At 49.9% G+C, this 21,016-nt stretch overlaps 1 protein-coding gene across 5 annotated transcripts in view; it reads left to right on the top strand.

The window, feature by feature from the left end:
* The window catches only part of TNIK (TRAF2 and NCK interacting kinase), a 157,118-nt gene that overhangs the window by 63,913 nt on the left and 72,189 nt on the right, over positions 1–21,016 (top strand). For 4 of the 5 annotated variants that reach the window (XM_083847906.1, XM_083847908.1, XM_083847910.1 and 1 more), the window contains exons 3-4: positions 16,270–16,326; positions 18,621–18,746. In XM_083847906.1, the coding sequence (XP_083704032.1) occupies positions 16,270–16,326; positions 18,621–18,746 (183 nt within the window). Of the gene's footprint in view, positions 1–16,269; positions 16,327–17,898; positions 18,032–18,620; positions 18,747–21,016 lie in introns of those variants that run through there. The other variant, XM_083847909.1, reaches the window with a different exon arrangement.

Consider the following 21,016-nt stretch of genomic DNA (forward strand, 5'->3'; position numbering starts at 1 on the left):
ACACGGAGAGGGCCCCGGCAGAGTGACGAGACTGGTCCTTTGTGTGAACAGAAATAACTTCATCTTTTGCCCTTCGTATTTCTGCAAGCGTTCTGTGATCTCTGACAAACGTTGGCAGCCCCCCATGCGAAATTAGTAAACAGTGCTCCGCCGGCGTATGTCTGTGAGGCCAGGTCCGAAGCCTGCAGAAGCGTGAGTCATCCCCTGCACAAGAGCAGTTTTTAATTACAATTTCCAGCGCACTTTTTAAGCAGTCTCGTGGAAATGCTGTGTAGGAGCATTTGAATCACAAACGTAAAGGAATTGTTTTCCTTCGTCGTAAGGCTGTTGGGAAAACCAGAGGCTGTGCTATGGAAGAAATTCCAGAATTTGTCCCGTGCCGTTGTTTGAGAGCGTGGATCGGAGCAGAGTGCTGCCGCATGAGGGGGAACCACTTTTATCCCCAAATGTGCTTGCACGCTGTCTCTTGGGCCAGGTTTGGGAAGCTTTTTGCAACCTTTGATTGCATCGTGCTCAGGGGGTGGCTGCAGCGCGGTGTTCCCCTGTCACTGTGGGATGAAACGTGGCCACGGGAAGTCCCAAGGTTGAGCCCAGTTGGAGGGGAGCTGGGAATAGGGAGGTTCAGTTGGAAATGAGGAGCCATTTCTTCTCAGGAAGGGCAGCCAGGCGTTGGGACGGGTTGCCCAGGGAGGTGGGGGAGTCACCGTCCCTGGGGGTGTTCAAGGCGAGGTTGGATGTGGTGCTTGGGGACATGGTTCAGTGGGTGATGGTGGTGGGAGGGGGGCGGTTGGAGCAGGGGGTCTTGGAGGGCTTTTCCAACCTTAATGGTTCTGGGATTTTAGTGCCCAGCTGCTTGGCATGGGCTCAACGCCCCCCGGAGCACCTCAGGGCATGTTTCCCCTCGTTCCGTATGGCCCTGTGGTGTGTTAAAATACACCTTAACTTCAGGCTGTAATACGAAGGGCATTTATACAGCCTGTCAAGCGCGCCAGAACTCCCCCCGGCTGCGGCTGTTGGGAGGAGCGGCCAGACTGGCAGCGGTTTATTTCTGTGGAAGCACGCGGGGAGGTCTCTCCCCACTCCTGCCATGGGTTGGCTTTTAGGGAGCGCTGTGGCCCGCTTGGTTACGGATGCCCCAGGCCCGGCACCAAGCGGCAAAACAAACCGCGGTCTTGTCCTGCAGCCAGCTCTCACTGCTGGGAAAGGCCCTGAATTTTTAATCCGAGTCTGCCTCTAACATACTGGCTGCTCTTAGTGCTCAGCCGGCATCGATCCTGCTGGAGAAGGGTTAAAAGCTTGCAGCGGCTGCTGGAGGGGCGGCGTGTGGTCCTGGGTGTGTGGGCAGGGGCCGGGACCTGGAGGAGCTTATACAGCGTTATTTTTTTGCTCTCTTTGCCTCAGCACAGCTGAACCGGCCGGCCGGTGCTTCGGTTCGGTGCCGCGCGTGGACTTGGCTCCTTCCTGATCCGCCCACAGCACGGCGTGATCTGCGCACGGTTTGGATGAGCTGTGGGTGAGGGTCCACGCAAGTGCGTTCAGATTTCCACCCAGATCTTTCTCCAGCCCAGTAACGGGCCATCACCGCCTGCCGGTGCTCGGGAGCTGCAGGAGCTGTCTCTCTGCCTTGGTTCGCTTTGCGAGTAACAGCGAGAAAAATCCCTGGCCTGCAGGTGGTTCTTTTCAACGGCGCGGTACTGGTTGTGTCCATCGGTGTTATTTCTTTGTAAATAGGATGCTTAATAGCTGGAGAGCCCTCCTGCTTTGATAGCCACATGTGGGCAGAGGCTGCAATGCCTGAAGTCCCTTAATTACCAAATAACAAAGTGCTGTGCCAGTGCTGACCGCTCAGCACCGAAGGCCGCAGGGGCACTCGGGTCTTTCTGGCTTCCTCCCACTCCTTCCTGAGCTGTTTTATCCCCGTACAATCCCCAGTATGGGCTTAACCCTCCAGTGCTAATCCCAGGTCCTCCTGCTCTCCTTGCTATCAAACCTCTGCTGGAGACGGGTGCGTGTGCCCCGGGGTCTCTTTGCTTTGCGGGGTCCTCTGTTGGCAGCTCCTTTCCTAGCGAACCCCTCACACGCCGCTCTCTCCCTGTTGCAGAGCTGCTCTTGCTGCTTTTTGCAGAGAAACGGGGACCGCTGAGCAGCGGCTGTGCAGGGAGGAGTTCGTTTCGTGGGTCTGTCTGGGAAGGCAGGAAAAGGCCGTGGTCTGTCTGTAATATTTTGTAAGAGAAGAGCTTTGCCTAGCGGTGCAAAGGTAGGAAATTCCTGCTGGAGAGGGAAAAGTGAGGCTTGGAAAGAGAAGCTAGAAAAGCAGTGCAGTTTAATCTGCTGATCAGCTCTGTTGATCCTAACCTGCAGGCTGGCTCAGAAGGTAAGCCACAGCGGGGCTGTTTGGCAGCAGAGGCAGAAATCCCTTCGTTATCCCAAGCAAAGCAGTGAATGCATGTGTGACATACATGAAGGAAGTAAGGGGATGAAGGGTCTCAATGGCATTTCGTGGGCTCCCTTTTCCAGTAAGATGTTCTAAATTTTCCTCCCCAATCCCTGACTTGCTTGAAGCAGCCAGACGGCACAGAGCTCTCGCTGCAGCCCCGTGCAGAGGTGTCAGTATGGATATCACCTGCTGTTGCTTTAGCCGTGGCTGGGTCTCTTAAATCATGGCATAGGCACCGCAAAAAGTTTATTGACTGCTGGCAGTAAGTGACCGGGAGTAGACTAGGATGGACTGTAAGTTGTCACAGCTGCTCAGGGCAGACAAAAGCCCTGGAGGCAACTCTGGATAAAAGGGAGTGTGATGCCCATCTGCCTTTAAGTGTTTGAGGTCTAAAATTGATATTTGAGCTGACACGGAGAGAAATGTGCAACATGGGGTCTGCAGCATCTTGGGTTACAGAGTCCTTGGGATTAGGAGAGCACCTCGGCCCTTGACAGCAGTAGATGTGGGTTCCTTCTGTCATTCTTCCACATATTTTCGTAACGCTGAGATCTAAAGTCACCCCAAGAGAGATACATGAAAGCTCCTGGCAGCTGGGGCATTTTACCCTAAGCCCTATGAAACCGAAGTACCTTTACCAACTCGCTCCCGTTATTTCTGCTGCTCACCTCTGGCACTGGGCACTCCCAGACAGGGACTTGGAGCCGTGCTTATGATTAACGAATGTACGAAGCCTTCGTGTACGAATCGGTTTAGAAGCCAGTCAGCCTTGCCACGTGGCCAGGAATCAAGGCGATGAGACCGTAGCTGATCCAAGTGCTACTGGGACTGGAGAGACTCAAATTTTTCTAGTCAATGGCTTGACTAGAGCTTCGTGTGAGGTAGCAGCTAGTGTCTCGGCTTCTGCCGTGCGCAATTAGCCTGTACCAACAATGGGACTGGACCTCAGAAATTCGTCCCCAATTTCTCCCGGCTTTGGGCTGTTAGTGTTGGTGCACAGGAGAACGTGATGGGTACGAGCTCAGGCACCTTTCAAAGCAAAAGGTGAGCTGTGCGGGCTGGGTGAGACGTGGAGCAGGAGGGGGTGAAATCGGTGAGAGCCTCGTTTAGCTGCCTTGCTGCCCTGCTGGGGCACGTGGCTATCAGACCCGGTGAGATCCAGGGTGGGACACAGGAGCTCATCCTGGGTCACCGTGCCTGCGGAGAAATGTAGGGCTGTGGGGGCAGCACAGGCAGCTATGCTGTGCTACTGTGAGGTTTTAAAGGAAATACGAAGTAACAGAGGGGGTGGGAAAGCACGCTGGGCTGCTCAGGCAGCTTGGGTAATTCACGTGGACGTGGACACGGCCATTTTATGCCATCGGCAACTCAAACGTGAAGTGCAGTGGAAGCCCTTCATGGAAAACCATCCACCGCCATAGAGTTAAACTTCCTGGATTAAATGGTCAGGGGCAATCGTCAAGAATAGGTTTGGGCTTTCCTTCCGAGGCAGTTTTCCTTGCAGAGGGACAGCTAAAAGGTACGATCGGGGTTGTGTGAGGAGTTTCCCACTGGTGCCTGCACCGCTCTGTCACGGTGCCTGTGCGTGGGGGGACATCAGATGCTCCTGGTGCTCGGAGAGCCTGGGCCTCTCGCTGTGTGCAGGGTGCCCGGCTCTTTTCTGTATGGGTTTTCGGCATTCTGCCTCCCAGGCTGAGCCGTCAGCACCGGCCAGCTGTGAAATCACTCGTGGGTCACAGTCCAAAGAGACATCCTTTAGCAGAGCCGGAGCAGCGGCAGAATATTTTACAGTACTCTCCTCCAGCTACTTGCTGAGAGCTGTCATCCTTCCCTCTCTCATCTCTGTTGGATGCAGAGGAATTGGGAGCATGAGAATTAGTTATGTGCATGAAGGTCTGTCTGAACATAATTGCCACTGCCTGCAGTATCATTAACTTAAAAAAAAATAAATAAAAAATCGTAGGGATGTCAGTCAGCTTTCATAGCTGATACCTGAGCGTTACCTGGCTCCCCTGTGTCCCCTGCTACAGGCCCGTCTGTCCGTCCCCACGAGCGCTCAGGCTCGCAGGGGTGCTTCTCCCCGCCGTTGTTGTTGGTTGACAAACCACCTTGCACTTTACATGCCACCTCCAAAATTGGATCTTGCTACTATGAAACTAGAACCGGAGCCAAGCAGATGGCACTGAAGAGGTGTTTCAAGAAACCACATTTCCATCGGCATGTGTGGGGTTTTCTCTGCAAGGGCCATTTTTTTTTCCTCAGCCATGGTTTGCAAGAGCATTACTGATCTGGGGCCTGGACTAAAGAGCAGGTAAAACAAACGCAGTGCTGTTAAATGCTCGGTAAAGATAAATGGGAAATCAAAAGCCTGAAGAGACTAATGGGTACCTATGTGTGCCCGGAGTTTGGGAGGAATTGCAAGCCCTGGGAGGCAGCAGTGTGCTGTTGCAGGAATTAAGGCCTGTCTGCCCCGCAGCAGGGAGCCTGTTAGGAGCCATCAGTTTGGAAGGGACTGCTTTTTTTTTCTTCAAACGCAGAAGAAACAGCAGCAGGGTTGCTGAAGCACGTTTCGTGGCAGAAACCTTGCTGATGTCCCAGTGGATGCAGTGCTCCACCCGCCCCAAAAAAAACCCACACCTCATCCTTTTTAATCCACTTGTGTTTCCATCACGGGAAACAGCAAAGATGAAGCTCCCGTTAGGATTTGCAATAAGCTGTGGCAGGTTTAATGTTTTTTTAAGAATATATGTGTGTGTTTACCTGAAGCTTTAAATTGCTTTCCGCATTAACATTCTGGACACTTGGGTGCTTTTGGGCCCTGTGGAAATACCTCCCTCCGGTGGCTCCCAGGAGGTGGGAATAGCACGGGCTGTGCTGCCGGCACCCCGGGTAACTAACGAGCAGCCTGTTAATTACAGGAAAGGGCACAGAAAGCTGCCGGCTGCCCAGGGATATCCATCCCTGCTTGCTACAGCCCGGGCATGTCGTGGTGCCCCGCTACTCGTCAGGCCATGAGGCCTTCGGAGGAGGCCGCGTCCTTCCCGGGCTGCCCTCCAGAGCTCGGGATCCTGAGGGGATCCAGGTGGTCCCGGCACACGCCGGAGCCCTGTGGGAAGCCCTCTTCCTTCCATGGTTCAGCATTTCCCAGCTGGAAGGAGCAATCCGGTGCTGCTATCGGAGACGTGGCCTGCGCGCAAGGGTGCCTTGCGGGTCTCTTAAATGGAGATTTAATTTTAGTTATGAATACCGCAGCGCTGAATAGGCAGTGATATGAAACAGAAGCACAGTGGGGGTGTTAAAGGGTGGTAATAACATGGCTGTCATGAACTAATATTGCTGGGAACAGGCTGTACTGCCTTCTTCTAGCCGCAAAAATGTGTGCTCCCAGCACGGGGAGAGGCGCAGGAGCGGGGGGCGAGGGGCGGGCAGGCTGTGTGGCGCGGGGAGGTGAAGGCCTGGGGAGGCTGCGAGGGCTCCAGCGATAGCCGAATCCATCCCTGCCCTCCTCCGTTCCCCGGATGCTCCTTGGGCTCGCTGGAAAACCTCCTGCTGCCTCCTGCGAGGGGCCAGCTCTGTGGCTGCTTTCTTTTCACTCTTTTTTTCTGTATTGCTCTTTGTTAGGAACATCTCTCCTTACTCCGTCGGCTAGATTGCCTCAGTTTTCCATAGGCTACTCCTGAAACCTGATTTCTGTGTATTTGCTTCTTTGTTGCTGAACAAAGCAACATCTCTGCTCTCTCAAAGCAATCATCTCTGCTCCCGTCTGCTCCACGCTGTTACTCTCAGGCACCTCATCTTCCAGCCCAGACCTGCTCTTGTGCAGGCTTTGCTGTCCTTTAGGTGAGTGGGGTTTGTTCCTGGGCCCTGGCAAAGCCCTGCAAGATGCAGGAACGTCCTGCAGTCTGGTCTGCTGCAAGGTTTCCTTTGACCACGAAGTGCAGCTCTTCAAACCCTGCAGCTTCAAGCACTTGTGGACAAAATTTCTGCCTGGCGTCCCTTGTGTGGGTGGTGAAGCAGGTACACAGCCCCGTACTGCTTGCCAGTTTGCAGCGCCACAAAGGAGTGAGAGCGCTCTGAGCAGCTGCTTTCCCAGCGTGGGTATTAAAAGGGGTGAAACCACGTCTAGAAGAGCCATCTACAGAAACTTGCCGTTCTGAAAGAATTCGGGATCTCTGAGCTGATGTAGGACCTCCTGTGGTCATGGCTCTATCCGTGGAGGAGGGAAATGTCTCAGTTCTTCCTGAGCCACAGGAGGGGCTGGTGTTTCCAGTCTCCTTTGCTTGAACCAGGAGAGAAGGGATGGCACAAATGCAAACTTTGGGCTAAGGGATGTGTTTCGTTATCGTCTTGCTCACCTATGTGCTGGAGAGTGTTATTTTTAGAGGTGAATAATATGCTAATTTAACAATTTAGCTCGGTAATCTAATAATCCTGCCTTCTTTACTTAACGTCAGCCCTATTGTGGAACTGCCGTAATGGAATTGCAGCTCTCCCAGCTGCACGGCCCCGATCAGAGCTTGAATTGATACAGTGGATTAGAAATACTTCAGTCCAAAGGTCGGCTTTGTTCGGTCAACACAGAGCATTGGCTTGGCCTTGTGCAATTAAAGACGTCTGGGCCAGGAGAGGATTTATGCCTCTCCAAGGGAAAACTCTGGTTGTTCGATCCAATCTGAAGTATTAATAAAAATGCCCAGCGTAAGGGAACAAAAAAAATAATCCACGATGTTTTTGTTTCTCTTTGATTTTTTTTGAACGTTTTCCAGGATTTTACTACTTAAAAGGTTGGAAAAGATGACAAATGTGAGGGAGGATCGGATATGAGTAAAACTTGTGCTTGTCCTGCTCAGTGAAAGTCTTCTGCTCTCTGAAAGCACCCCGTGGGGATGGCAGCAGCTTGGCTGGAGGGAAGGATTCATGCTCAAGCGAGCCACCAGCTTGCTGCAGGAGGTGCCTGGGCAATGGAGGAAGAGCTCTAGAAGGCCCCTTTGCCAGAAAATAACATGTATAGTGGTTACAAGCACTTTTTCATCTTTTTCATGCTTTTTCCATATTGTTGTCAAAATGTTTGAGATTTGTTACTTCTAGTCTGCAGCTCGGATTCATGAAAGCAATTTCAAGAGGTTGAATTTCCCCCACGTTCAAAGGAATTGCGTTGAATTAGTTGTGACCTTTAATGCCTTGGGTCGACAGGGTTGCTCTGAAAGCTGTTTGCGAAACTGAGCGATAATGGAGAGGTGGAAATCCATGAAATCGAAGGGAAATGCAGTGTCATTGTGGCTGCCTGTGTCATGGTCACGCTGTTTCTCTCAAAAAGGGCAGCACGAGCTCCCACTGAAAATGGCAGAAGTTTTCCTGGGGTGTTTTGTCACAAGGTAGTGAAACCAAACCGCATTCTGGCATGGGTGCAAGAGCTGCTCCCAAATCCACAGGGTGGTTGTGAGCCCACCCTGGCCTGAAATTCCCCTGCAAGTAGCTGAGGTTAAAGTGCAAGCAAGAGCAATAGGGTTTGGCCCGTGATTGCTCTGATTAATTAAACAGATATTTTACTTCTGTTAAAATAAACACTTCCCATCCTATTAGATGACTCATTTCTCTTACGCTGACCTGATATTTAGAGTATCTGATGTTTTAATTACTTTCTCAAAGACGTGGATTTATTTCAGATAAGTTTTAAGAGATGTGTAAGCCAAGTGCAAAGCTGAATACATAGTTTTTAAAAACAGCTTCTTTTAGAGAGTGATGAATTTTCATACTGGGAAAAGCCCGTTTTTCCATACATAAATATTTTAACCCCTTTAAACTATATGGAGTTTTTTGTCGTTGGTGGTTTTTTTTTCTGTGCACCCTCAAGATCCTTTTCAATGGGAAACTGAGAAGTATATAAGCGTGCCTCTGCTCTGTAAAAGCCAAGTGCGAGTCACGCTGGGTGCTATAAAATGGTCTAATTTAATGCAGGATGACAGTTCGGATGCACATCCAGCGCTTTGTAATTTCATTGTGAAGCATACTCTAGTGTTTGTCAACACGGGTGTATTTTAGCGGTTCTGACGCTTAAGTGAATTTACTGAATATAGACCCACAGTGCTATAAAACAGAAGCGATGATTCTTTCAGATATCATCCCATAAACGGAGAGCCCGCTCTCTAAATTTCCCCTTTATACTTAGCTGGGGAGCTCTGCAAGTTCCCTGTAAAACTGCTGCCTTGCTCCCTGCCTCCCTGCCCAGGGTCAGGCGGCGCTGGGGCGCCGTACGGTGTGATGCGCCCGGCCCCGCGGGATCTGCGTGAGCTGCCGGAGGAATCTCTGTTGGAAGGCAAGGTTCTCCCCGCTTCCTCGCGATTGCCGTGCAACTGGAGCAGAAGAGAGGCCGTGGTGGGCCTGGCACGCGCCGTCTGCCTCGCTTATCTTTGGGCATCCGGAGGAGGCGAAACCGAGGTTTCAGTCCCGAGGGCAGCGTACGTGTGCGTGCTGCGATTGCCAGCCGGAGGCCTGAGAAGTAGCAACAGGTCATAAAATTGTTGGGTAGCAGCCTCCTAGTCCTTCCCAGGCTTGTCACTAAGGTACACGTGCTTCCTGTGATAGCACTTCTCCCCGAAAAAAAAGGCATGCAATTTTGGGTGTGTTGGTGCTAAAGGGCCTTCATGCTAAAAGTCTTGGACTGAGTCCCGAAATTGCCTTGAACTATGGGAAAACTAAAAAATTGGTAGGAGTGGGAGCAGAGACCCTTGTGAAGTTCTGGCCCATCACAGGAATGCTCCTCTGCAGAAGGGCTTGAATGCAGGAACGGAGCCTGGAAAGCTGCGAGTGCCCTCGCGGGGCTGTACCAGCAAACCCCTTCGCAGTGTGCCTGTGGAAACAGGGCTAACGAAGGGTTGTCACAGGTGGTAAACGGCGTGGGAGCGTAGGAAAGTTAACTGGTGGTCTCTCACCTGGCAAAAACTCAGGTGTCCCACACCGTCACAGTTGTAGGAGTGTCATTTTGCTGAGACTGTACAAAACAGAGTGTTCCTGGGTTGTCCTTCCTCAGCTGCAAGGGGTGACTCCGTGGTCCGTTCCCAGCAAGGCTGTCAACATCAGAATTTCCGAAGCGCCCCGTAAGAGCACCCTAATCCCACTTATTTTCATGTTTCCATGTAACGGGACTAATGGCATTGTAAAATGGCTGGATAGGAAGTCTTTGTCTTCAGAGCATTAAACCTGCAGCACGGTTACTCCATTAAATGCCTGCTGCGGGGATTATGCATGCGTGGGGGGTTTGGAGGCGGGGGGGGGAAGCAGCCAGGGAGGACATCTCAAGCAGGAGGAAGCAGGAACTTCGCCTTTCACGAGAGAATGACAATTCTCTATGTGTCCCACCGGTTTCAGCAGGTGGAGGTTCGTATATTTTGTTGGACAAATAGGAGCAGACAGTAGAAGTTACATAAATAGAGTGGGATAAATCTCTGGGTACGGAACCGCAGGTGAAATTCATGCTTGTGCGAGCAAACTGCAAAAACCATCCTCTTTCTGTCCTTAAAGTTATGGACTTGAATTTTGGGCCAGGATAGGCAGTTACTGCGTGCAAAGGCTGTTATTTAGGCCAGGGAGCTAACCCGCTGAGTCCGCCTTGGCAGCTTTGGTGCCTCCTTTTTTCCCTTTGGAAAACTGGGCTGGCTCGGGAGGCTCCCTCCTGCCGCGCGTGCGAGACCGCCGTTGGGCACTATCGCATCGAGGCGGCCTGGGGAGCGCCTCTGCCATGTTGTGCAGGCATCCCGAATGCTTGAGGACAAAAGGCACCACCCCCTGTGTCACAGCAAGTGGTCTTCCTCTGTTGGGTTGAGGCTGAGCCCCTCCTGGAGCCCCAGCACTCGAAGTGGCCTCTGCTGTTTGCCCGCACCCAGGTAGACCTCTCCCGTGGGCTTGGAGCAACCCCTGCCTGATTTAGTGCTCTCAAGTGAATATTGCTAGTTAGTAAATAGAAGCCTGAGTGCATCAGAGGGGTGTTTAAAGGCATTTAGCAATGTTCTCGTAACATGCTGGTCCATTACGTTTTATGGAGTGTGAGGGCCACAACCTTTGATGAAGTACTTCTGGTGCCTGCTTCGTTCACAGAAATTAGTCTTAATACTTGACACTATCAAGTTAGTGGTAGTTGATATAACATTTTGAAAGCAATTAGGAGCACGAATTTATGCTCAGATGGATTTTAATTAAAAACCATTGCAGCTTTGAAGTTCACACTTGAATAATCTTGAGGATGAAATGTGGGTTTATACCCAAGTGAACCTTGGCAGCAAATCCAGAGAGGTGAAAAACGCTTTAGTAGCTCGTATTTCCTCTCATTTGTTTTACAGCATCCCAGTCATCCCAGTGTAACACAGTGCTGAATTTCTGGGGAAAGGAGCAGGGAGGTGTTGGGAGAACCTCTGGGTGCTGTACTGCGGGTGGCACCAGCAGCTGTCCTTCAAACCTTGGGGTGCCAGCGGTGCTTACTGTAAGCTGGCAACATGAGGCAGTGGAACTGCCTCCTGGGATTTATTCTCCTTCCTCCTTTTGAACTTCTGGGGGCTCAGTTGCTGCCCTGTGTGAGAGGAGTTGGAGGTTGGTAAGCCTGTGCTGATGTCCAGAGGAGAAGACACGCAGGAGCTTGAGCCATGCGGCAGGACGCGGCTGGCGGTGCCACGGCTCAGATGCTGGGCTTTAGGAGGGTGACGGTCCTCTTGCATCTCGTTCTGCTGCGTATGAGCAGCTTGGGGCAGCTCACCTGGCACCAGCAAGTGGCTGCTGGGAATTGTCACAAGCCACCCCACCGTGTCCCCAGCCTCAGGTTTGGGCACAGACAGCCGTGGGGCCGGCCGGGTGCTGCCTGTTCCATCAGCGTGCTCCCTGCTGCTGCCAGCTCCTTCGCTCTCCTGCCAGAGGAAATCCCAACCTCAGCTTTGTATCTCACTGAGAAACTTGCATTTTCAGCCCCAGAAAAGCTAGTTCCTTCTTCTTCTTTTTTATTTTTTTGAAAGGTAGAAAGGAAAAGGCGTTTTTGTACCAGCTCCAACATCTATCCGCTCCGGATGACCCTCCAGAGGCGTGATGAGCCACTGTAGACACTCGTATGCAGAATTAAAAAGCTTCAACCAAGCGGGGGTGGGAGGGTCATCTGGAAGCGTTTGAGTATAAAGCCTACGATAAATAATATTCCAGGAGATAATGCTGCGGAAAAATCCAGAACAATGCAGGAAGACAAAGGAGGCAAGAAGCAAAGCGTTACAGATTGCTGAGGAGCAGATCACCTCCCGTCCGCGCGCAGACGGCTGACGGAGGGCCGCTAGCGTACGTGATGGAGCAGGCAGGAGGTGGGGAGGGAGCGGGGAGGACAGGCGGCTGCAGCAATTGCCGAACCCCTCTCCCTGGGCTTCATTTCCTCCTGTCACCCCAAAATGTCGGAGGTGGTGTGGTCCGAGTGCTCGGAGTGATGGGTGGGTTTGGGTACCCCTGCTGAGGAGGATGCTGGTTGTCCTAAAGGCTGTGCCTCTGGGCAGCTGCGCGCTCTCCTGTGTCCCCAGGGGGAGCTCCCAAGCACGGAGGCGCCAAAATCACGGACAAATTTTCAAAATTGAAAGAGTTTCTCTTCAACGCCAGCATCTGCAGGCTTAGCTGTTTTAACCCCTGTCCTTGCTTTTGGGGGAGCAGAGCCAACCTCAGGAGCACATGGGTGTCGTGCAGTTGGGCTCACTTGGGTGGTTTTTAAGGGGGGTCTCTGCTCCGGCATTGCTTTAAACGAAAACGTCAGTAAGTTTTGATCAGTGGCTGGAGAGGTAAAAACCACATTATTACAGAAGCTTTCTGGCGCCTTTCTTGGTCAACCTTGCTATCCCAGTTCCCGTTCGCAGCTTCATTACAGCAGTGCAGAGTTCACGCTGGCCAATTTAGAACTTGCCACACGTTAATTATGAATTTCAACCTGCCTTTGGCTTCGGGAGCAATGGCACGCGTTGCTGACGAGCAGCCCGGCAGCTCCGCTCAGCTGCCTGCTCCAGCCCGGTTACTTTGGAAACAAAGCGCGGCGGCAGCAAGCCCCAATCCTGCCGGGGTAGGGGTGCTGGGGCTCGTGTTGCTGCCTTTTGGGCACGTGTGCCTACTTCTGCATGGCCAACGCGCTGGATGTGGTTGGTGATTAATGCTGTCAAAAGGGCTTGTTGCTGGCATGAAATCTTTTAATATGTACAGTTCTCATGCTAATTTTATTCCCCTATTGTATCTATCGCTTTCATTTTCAGCGTCTCTCTCTAGCCTGTCTATGCTGTTTGCATCCGAATTATAAAACCAGAGAATGCCTACAGTAGTATGAAAATGAACCGTTTTTCTAAATTCAGTGAAACCATCCTATGTAGTAAGAAAGTGTCGATGCTGAACACCGTATATTTCAAATTGAAGGCAAAGATTAATTGGTAATGAAGGGACAAGTGCTCACGCTGTGCAGAATGCGGCAGGGGAAGGTGGAAGAGGAGCTCAGGCCTGGCCCCGCAGTCTGTTCTTCTCCTGCGGGGTCATCGCGGAGTCACCGTCAGCATGTGCAGCTGCAACGAGAAACGCCCTGCAGAGATGGAGCTAAACAACCCATCCCTGCAGACAAACTACATGAAAAAGCAAATCTTTGTTACCAGTTCCCAGGCTAAATGCGTTCCACTTTGCCTGAGTTTTGCATGACTAAGTGTCCCTCATGGTTTACATTAACATAAATTTCAAAGTGTTTTATTTTGTTTTAGTAAATGTTTGCACAATATTAAGTTCTTACCTTCATCTGTAAATATTTGGGAGGTGTATGGGGCGTTGGTAGAGGGACGGGGCTGGGAGTTGGGGCATCCCCGTGTCTATTCTGAGCGCTGCCGCTGACTGGCTGGGTGACCCCGTGTGCTCGAGCCTCGCAGTTTCACAGCTTCAGCATTTACCAATCTGTGAAATAAAAAGGATGGCACCTGCTCTACTTGCAGGGCTGCTTGCAAAACTGAGCTTATTAATGTTTATAAAAGCCTGTGTAGGATCTCCGGGAGAAGGATGGTGTGGGCACCCGCGGCGGTGGGATTTCTGCTGGGGTACCCTGGCAGGGAGGAGCATCTGCACCCAAAACACCCGCACTGCCCAAGGGGGTGCCGTAAGGTCAGCCCCTGCTGGGTCTTCAGCAAGGGCCTAGATGGCCTGGGCAGCTTTTTCAGTGACTTCTCTGCTGCTCTCTTCCATGTTATTTTTATTTACCTTCACTTCCAGTTCTTTTTTAAGATTTAAACTCACCCTGCAAAGTCACTAGCAGACGCTGGTTCGTCTTGAATTTGGGTTTAGCAGGCAGTGTCAGCCCTATAGCTACAACCTTGCTGCTATCCCGCTGCGAAAGGAAAGAGATGCTGTGCTGTCAGTCATCGCAGACAGGAGGGAGTTGCAGTCAGTGTCACCCCCCGGGTGTGTGCTGGAGCCACGTGGTGGCCTGCACCAGGGAGCCTCCACCTGGAAGGAGAAAACCCAGTGGAGAACCAGTGCTTGCAGCTGCAGCCCCAGTGCTGTGCTGCGGCTCCCAGTGCAACAGGTCCTGCTGCCGGCAGCCCGCTTTTCGCTGCACCGCAGATTGTGAAGAGCACAAGCAGGGTTAACTGGGAACATAAAAGAATACAGGCAGCTTGAACAAAGCCTGGTTTTGTGCAAAGATATGAGGTAGCCCTGAGTTTAAAATATATAACAAAGAAATCCTTGGACTGTTGAACCTTATACAGATTTTTCCCTTTGTTTGGCTCATGCAGAAGCCATTAAGACCCTGTAGCACCCATTTGAATTCAACCCTGGATTTCAGAACCGTTGACCTTAACGCTGTCTCATGAATTGCTGCATAGGGATACTGTATGATCACATGCTGTGCTTAAAGAGGTTCTGTGAGATGCATCATGGCAACACTAATATCTCTTTCTTCTGGCTGCACAGATAGGCAGAATGAAGTGTCGGTATGTCAAATGAGGCCAGGTGTGACTAGCGAATACATGACTTGAAATGCCATGAGTTGCTTCACCTTCTCCTTCCTCCATTTTATTGAGGAGTCGATGTTCTGTGATTGTGTTCCCCTATCCCCTGCTGCTGCTCCGTTGGCTTTAATTAAAGATTCAGTAAGTGTGGGCGCTTCCTGGCTGAGCAAACAAGGACGGATTTAGGGAGGATTTGTTTTTGCAGATCACGCTGTCTAAATAGGTGTTGTCTCTCCTTCCCATAGCTGTGTCAAAGGGATGCTTCAGCCGTGGCCCTGGGTGAGGAGGCTCAAGGAGGCGTGCTCAGGCCTGGATACGCTGCTGGGCTGCATTTTGTTTTATGTTGCACGTTTTAAAATAAAGCTCTTCTCCTGTTGTTAGGACGTGCGGTTGCTCAGGCCATATAAATTGCGTTATTAAATGAGTAAGGAGCCCTGCTGGGTGAATTGACTTCTTGGCGAAGGCATAAATCTGGAGCAAGTGACGCTGTGCTGCTCCCCAAAATGGTTCTGCAGCTGCGCCTGGGCCTGCGCTGGGCGGGCCGGGTCCCCGTGTGAGGGGCAGCCTGGCCGGAGGGGCCTGCCGTTAGGGTTGACATTTAGGAAATGCTCATTTTTTTCTCAGATGTTTCTGCCATTGGACAGCTCCGTGGCTTGTCCTCTCCCCGTGGTGTCCTTCGTGCATTAATTATAACTGTCGTGGGGCAGGAGTTGCTGTCCCTTGCATCCTCTGTGCAGTGTCTCACATGGCGAGGCCTTGGGGCACCCCTGTGGTGAGGAGTGGCTGGGAACACAAGGTCGCTTCACTCTGCCACCTCACTTCCAGTCATTTTTCCACGAGGATTAATGTAGTTGAACAGTTTCTTCCATGCTTTGCCAATTTTTCAGTTGTTTAAAAAAAGCAAGACTTTGTGTCCCCACACGAGGCTTCTGCTCCGTGCTGGATCTCCAGCATCTCCTGTAGATGGGCCCTGCATGCTTGGGGTCACTGCAGTGGCAAAGGAGCAAATCTGAACCTAAAGACTTCTGTGCACTGAGGCATTTACAAAAATAAATATTAATGGACAACGTATATAATGATTTGACGTCCTCTCTTGGTGTGAAGTGGTGACTTGCCTGGAGCCTTGCCTGGTGTTGGGGTTGGTCAGGCACCATGGTGGTGCCTGCAGTTGGTTCCTCCATGGTTGGTGGCGCCCATGGCCACGTCTGCCTTCCAAAGGCCTCCACACACAGGGTGTTCTTCAGCACCAAGCTGCTGTCTCTACAGTTAACTATACTGTCGGTGAAAGAAAATTCAGGAGGATTTTCCCAAGACTTGTTGTTTCTGTTTGGAGGTTTTCAAGGATTTGTCCTGTGGGTGCACGCAGCTGTCAGGCTCCGGTTGGAAGTCCCTCGTGCCTCCAGCTGGGTGCTGGCTGTTGTGTTTCCCCAGGTCTGTGAGAGCTGTGGCTCAGCCAAGGACACGAGGGGACTGCAGTCAGGGTCGTAGAAGTACTTCAGTGTATTTCTGTAATCACAACTCCACTAGGCCATTTACAGCCGAGTCACGGGCTGTGCTCAGGAGAGGCCTGGAGCTCGTTTGCATGGCTGAGCATTGAAGGATATTTCCAGCAGTTGTTTGCCAGGAAAATACAACAAGCAATGAAGGCCCTTTACTAATTAATTGTAATGGCAGGAGGAATGGGAGGGAATTGCTTTCCCATCATGGCTGCTGTGAGGATGCTCTTGAAAAGGCAAAAAAAAGTGTGAAAGCTGCCAGAGCCAAGAGATTGTTTAAGGATATTGTTTGCTGTGAATGAAACATTGCCAGGCAAGCAAAATAAACAAACTTTTCTCTTTTCTTTTGCAGGGTCGTCATGTTAAAACAGGACAGCTTGCTGCTATTAAGGTTATGGACGTCACCGGGGTAATGTATCTTCCTCCTCCTGCATCGTTAAATTGCCAGATAAGAGGGGAAAGGGGACTGCATGTGATAACGTGGGGGGTTGTGGAAGGCTTGTATTCCTGGGAAGCAAATACACTTTGAGATGATTTGGGATGTGCCATTAAGAGTTTGTGTTTTTAATAAATGTGGGAGAGGAAAACAAATCTGGAAGAGTTTTGAGATTAAGTATTTTTGTGCTGGAACAATGAAGCATCCTGTTCCAGCAGTGGCTCTTTTGAATGGATTAATAAAATCTAAAGAAAATTGTAGCCGCACGATTCTGGATTCATAAAATGTGTTGTTTTTTTTTGAAATCCAAGTTTTTCACCAAAAACCTTCAATTCACCAAAACTATGTGCAGGTATTATTTTGAATAACTTTATTATGCAAGTTAAAGTACTTCTTTTGTATCCTATTGATACAGAGAAAAAAATGCAGCAGCCTGGTTTCAGAAAAGTATCTCTTTTGCAATTTACATCAGATTAAGAGAACCAAGCATTTAAAAATTAGTAAACAAATAACAGGATTTAGGGGAAAAAATGGTTTTACCACTTCCCTACCGCCACAGAAGAAAAAATAAGTAGAATTGCTATGATCCCGAAAAGCCTAAACAGATGCATATAGGAAGGTCACATGAAAATGTTCTTTCTTGAATAAGATTTTAATAAGAAGTACCATTCATCTAGTTTTTGTAGGAAGCAAGCTATAAGGGAATAGGCAGACCCATCAAGCATAGCGCTTTGGCACGAATGACTGTGAGAGTCCCATGAGGTAAAGTGTGAATTTACAACAAATTTAAGCTGAAAAATCAGAATCTACATTGGGGCCAAAGAGGGGCTTAAATTTGAGTCAGCACTTAGTTAAGTAGTTTTAAACTATTGTCACTTCAGAGGTGGGACCTCCAGGGCCTCTGAAGGAATGCCGCTAGCCCCTAGTCACTGCCAGAAAGCGGCTCAGGGTAGGACCGGGCTTGGGCAGGGCTGGCAATGACCACAGGGAAAACTGAGCAAGCCTGTGGCGTGCTAGAGGACTGACTGCGCTTCATCGCTGTCATGCTGAGGTCAGATCTAGGGCCGTGTTCTCCAGCCACTGCAGGAGAAAACTCGCTGTTTTCTCTAGAGAGACTGACACCACAGGGGGATGAGAAGACCTGGTCAGTGGTACCCAGGGAGCTGGTGGTTTTTGGCACTGACAGCTCCTCAGTGCCTCCAGCATGGCTGAGCATCCAGTTGCTTTTCTGAACCAAAGAACTTCAGTAAAAAGAAAACCTCTGGGGCCTGATAAACCAGTACATTCCCTGGTTCCCCAGGCAAATGAAGACAAACATCTTGAGTGCTTGAAGGAAAGAGGTGCTAATGCTCTTTCAGAATAGTCCCCAGGTGTTTCTTGTAACCCTTGGGTCAGTTCCTCACCCTCTGTGGTGCTTATAGTCTCCACGTTCTTGTCAAGGATATAATTGGAGGTCATTTATACAAGCTCCACTCCTTTTATTTTTTTTTCTTCCTCTTCACTCTTCTTCCCTGAATTCTCTCTGAAGAACTGTAATCATTAAGTCATTTTACATGGTATTTGGGAAGAAATCTGTGTTTCTGGCTTTGTTGTGTGACATCTGGTCAGGGAGCACTGGTCTTTAAGAGGAGCTGCATCTGCCGTTCAGCTGATCGCCAGGTCGTCTCGTCATCTGCTGGTTTGTAAAACTGAAGGCAGGATGAAGCAAGTGGGGGACAGAGGGGACGTATGGAGAGAAAGAAGTGACAGTCCTCCCGGTCCTTTTATAATAACACTCATCAACACCAAGGTGCTAACTACTGCTCCACAGCCTGTGAAATTACAGCTGTGCAATGTTTTCTAGAAAAACGTCCTCGTGGGCCTCCCGACAGGTCTAAGAGGTTGTGCTGGTGCATTACCGGAATAATGCAAGTGTGGTTAAGCTTCAGAGCAATGTGGTACAAATGTAAATTGTGACATGAATTAAAATTTCAGTTTAGAAATGGTGGGCTGAAAAGATGTAATTTGTGAGGCCAAAGTCTCCAGTCCAGATTTTGTGTTCCCAGGCCTCTGGTGTCAATGACATACTACAAAAAGTGACTGTAAAAAAAAATAAAAAAAAAAAATAAAAAAAGGAAACTTAGGAGAGAGGATGGTCAGAAATGGGAGAAATGGGGTGTGTGGAAGTTCAGCAGTGTAGCAAAGAGAAATTGGAGCCTGTGAAGTGCTGTCTCTTAGTGTCACTGTTTTGTTTTGTTTTTTTCTTTCCCCCCCCACTCCCATCCTAGGATGAAGAAGAAGAGATCAAACAAGAAATTAACATGTTAAAGAAGTATTCTCACCACCGAAATATCGCTACATATTATGGTGCTTTTATTAAAAAGAACCCACCGGGAATGGATGATCAGCTCTGGGTAAGTTGCTTTCTTTTCCTTGAAAATAGCTGGGTTTTAGCAAAACCATTTTCTCTGTTACCTACTTACCACCAACTGTATTACACAAAATACCTTATTTTGTGGTTTTTTTTTTTTTTTTTTGAAGTCATGACTTTGAAAAGTCTGTTCCTGCGCCGGAAAATGCTTCTCCGTTTTGCTTGTAAAGTCTTTGCAGACTGATGATTAAAAACATTTTTGTTCTGGATTGTCATTAACAGCACCTTTGTTATAATAATCAATTGAGACCTACTGTATCTTACGAAAATAAACAAATGCATCAAAAACAGTTGGAAGGAGAAGGGAGCTTTGCTGGGAAGATGGAGGCTGAGAGGCTGGGGGGGGGATGCTGCCGCTCCTGATTCCTGCCAGCTCTCGGCATTGCTTCTTGTGCTCCACGTTGCACAGAGGCAGCGCAGGGACATGAAGAGAAGGGGGATGGAGCAGGGAAGGCAGAAAGGTCTGGGGCTGCTCAGCCGTTTCAGAGATGATCGCCTTGTCTTGCTGAAGGGATAGAAGCTGCTTTGCCTCCCCATAAATCCTTGCCTGCCTCATCCTGCTGCTTCCCTTGCTAGTGGCTTCTCAGTTATTAACTCAGCATTGGTAGTCCTTGGAGGACGGCGCAGAAATCTGCCATCTATTGCCAGGGGTTACAGGTGCGCTGTGCAGGATTTTCATTGCGCAGAGTGCTGCAGGTGGTGGAGCTGGCTGTAGCTGAGCGTGTTCAGGCCAGAGGAACCGGTGCCAGCCTTTTCTCAGGTTTGCCCAGTGCTGTACGTGTTTTCCCTTCGGTTCTGAGAAGGCAGCAATGTCCTCTTCGGTTTGAAGGAGGAATCCTAAGGAGAAAGCTTATTTTGGCGTCCAAAGTCTTTCTGTGTCCAAAGAAGACTGCTGGAGCCCAAGTCTGCGGGAGTAACAGATACCCATGGTTCAGCTGGGAGGCAGCAGACGTACTGAAGAGACGATCCCTATGTTGAGTGTATTAAAAAGTTATGAATTAGTGTCAGCATCCAAAACCTCAGTTTTCATCCGTTTAAGAAACTGTTCCCAACATCTTTCTCTGCGTCATGACAGAGTTAGCGCAGATTGTTGTTTTCATTAGTTTCCATATAACCCAGGCTTTGTTACAGGAGAAGGTTTGCAGTGCAGTGGCTGCAGTTGATTGCCCCTGCGCCCACATGGCAGGGGGCTGTGGGTGCCAGGGAGGGTCATGGAGGACAAAAATGGCGCCTGGGGCAAAAACGTCACCAGCGGGGTTCGGTGCCACTTTGATACCCGAGACATGCTGGTGTACACGGTTATTGAGGAGGCTTGGGGGCCTGGGCTGCAGGGGCTTTTATTACTTGGGTTCGTTGTGTGTTTTTTTTTTTTTTTGCTGTTGTTGTGGGAACTCTTGAAAAACATGTTCTTTGCAGTGGGCCTGGAATTCAGCGAAGAGAAAGCTGTCAAGCTGAGAAATGCCTTTTCATCCCGTGAAATTCCATTTGGCTTTAGCTGTTTTATAATCGGTGTCAAAAAAAAAAAAAAAAAAGAAAAAGAATGAAAAGAAGAAAAAAAAAAAAAAAAGAAAACCAACCCACAGCATTTCCCCTTGTGCTGCTGGAGTGCCTGGAGGAAAAAAAAAGCGCCGAGTGCGTGCCAAAAGCCCGAACAGACAGACAGGCACTCCCCGGGCTGCGCTCAGCCCCTGCGTGCAGGCAGCGGTGCAGCGCCTTCCTGCTGCCTGGGTCTGGGGTTAACGCAGCCTGAGCGGGGAAGTGGGTTTTTTCATTCAGCCCCGGTTCAGAGAGTTCTTGGCGTATGCAAATGTTAGTAAAAATAATCTTTTTAAAATGATTTGCCCGGATGAGAGAATCCGGATTTTCTTTTCGACCAGCTACCTGTCAGCTCAAATTCTGCAGCCTTGCTTAGGGGGCTAACAAAGAAAACTGTTGCAAAAGCTGCTCTCCTTGCTTTGAGGAGTGCTGGCATGCGAGGTTTCAGCCCGTGCCTGGTGCTGGGCTGGTGGAGGCGTTCACGAGGAAGCTCCCTGGCTGCGGAGCAGAGGAGCGCTGGTGTCGCTGTGTTAAATAGCTGTTGTTTCAGCATCTGATTGAATTAGGACTTGTGCGAACTCTATCAGTCTTGCGGAGCAGATAAAGGCTTGTTTATTTTTCATTGGCCCTTTGTTGAAATAAAACGGTTTCTGATAATGCCCAAGTAATTCTTTTTATCGACATTCAGGAGGCTGATACGGAAATAAAAAACAGAGC

The sequence above is a fragment of the Anser anser genome, assembly GCF_964211835.1.
Source record: "Anser anser genome assembly, chromosome: 9".
Taxonomy (NCBI): Eukaryota; Metazoa; Chordata; class Aves; order Anseriformes; family Anatidae; genus Anser; species Anser anser.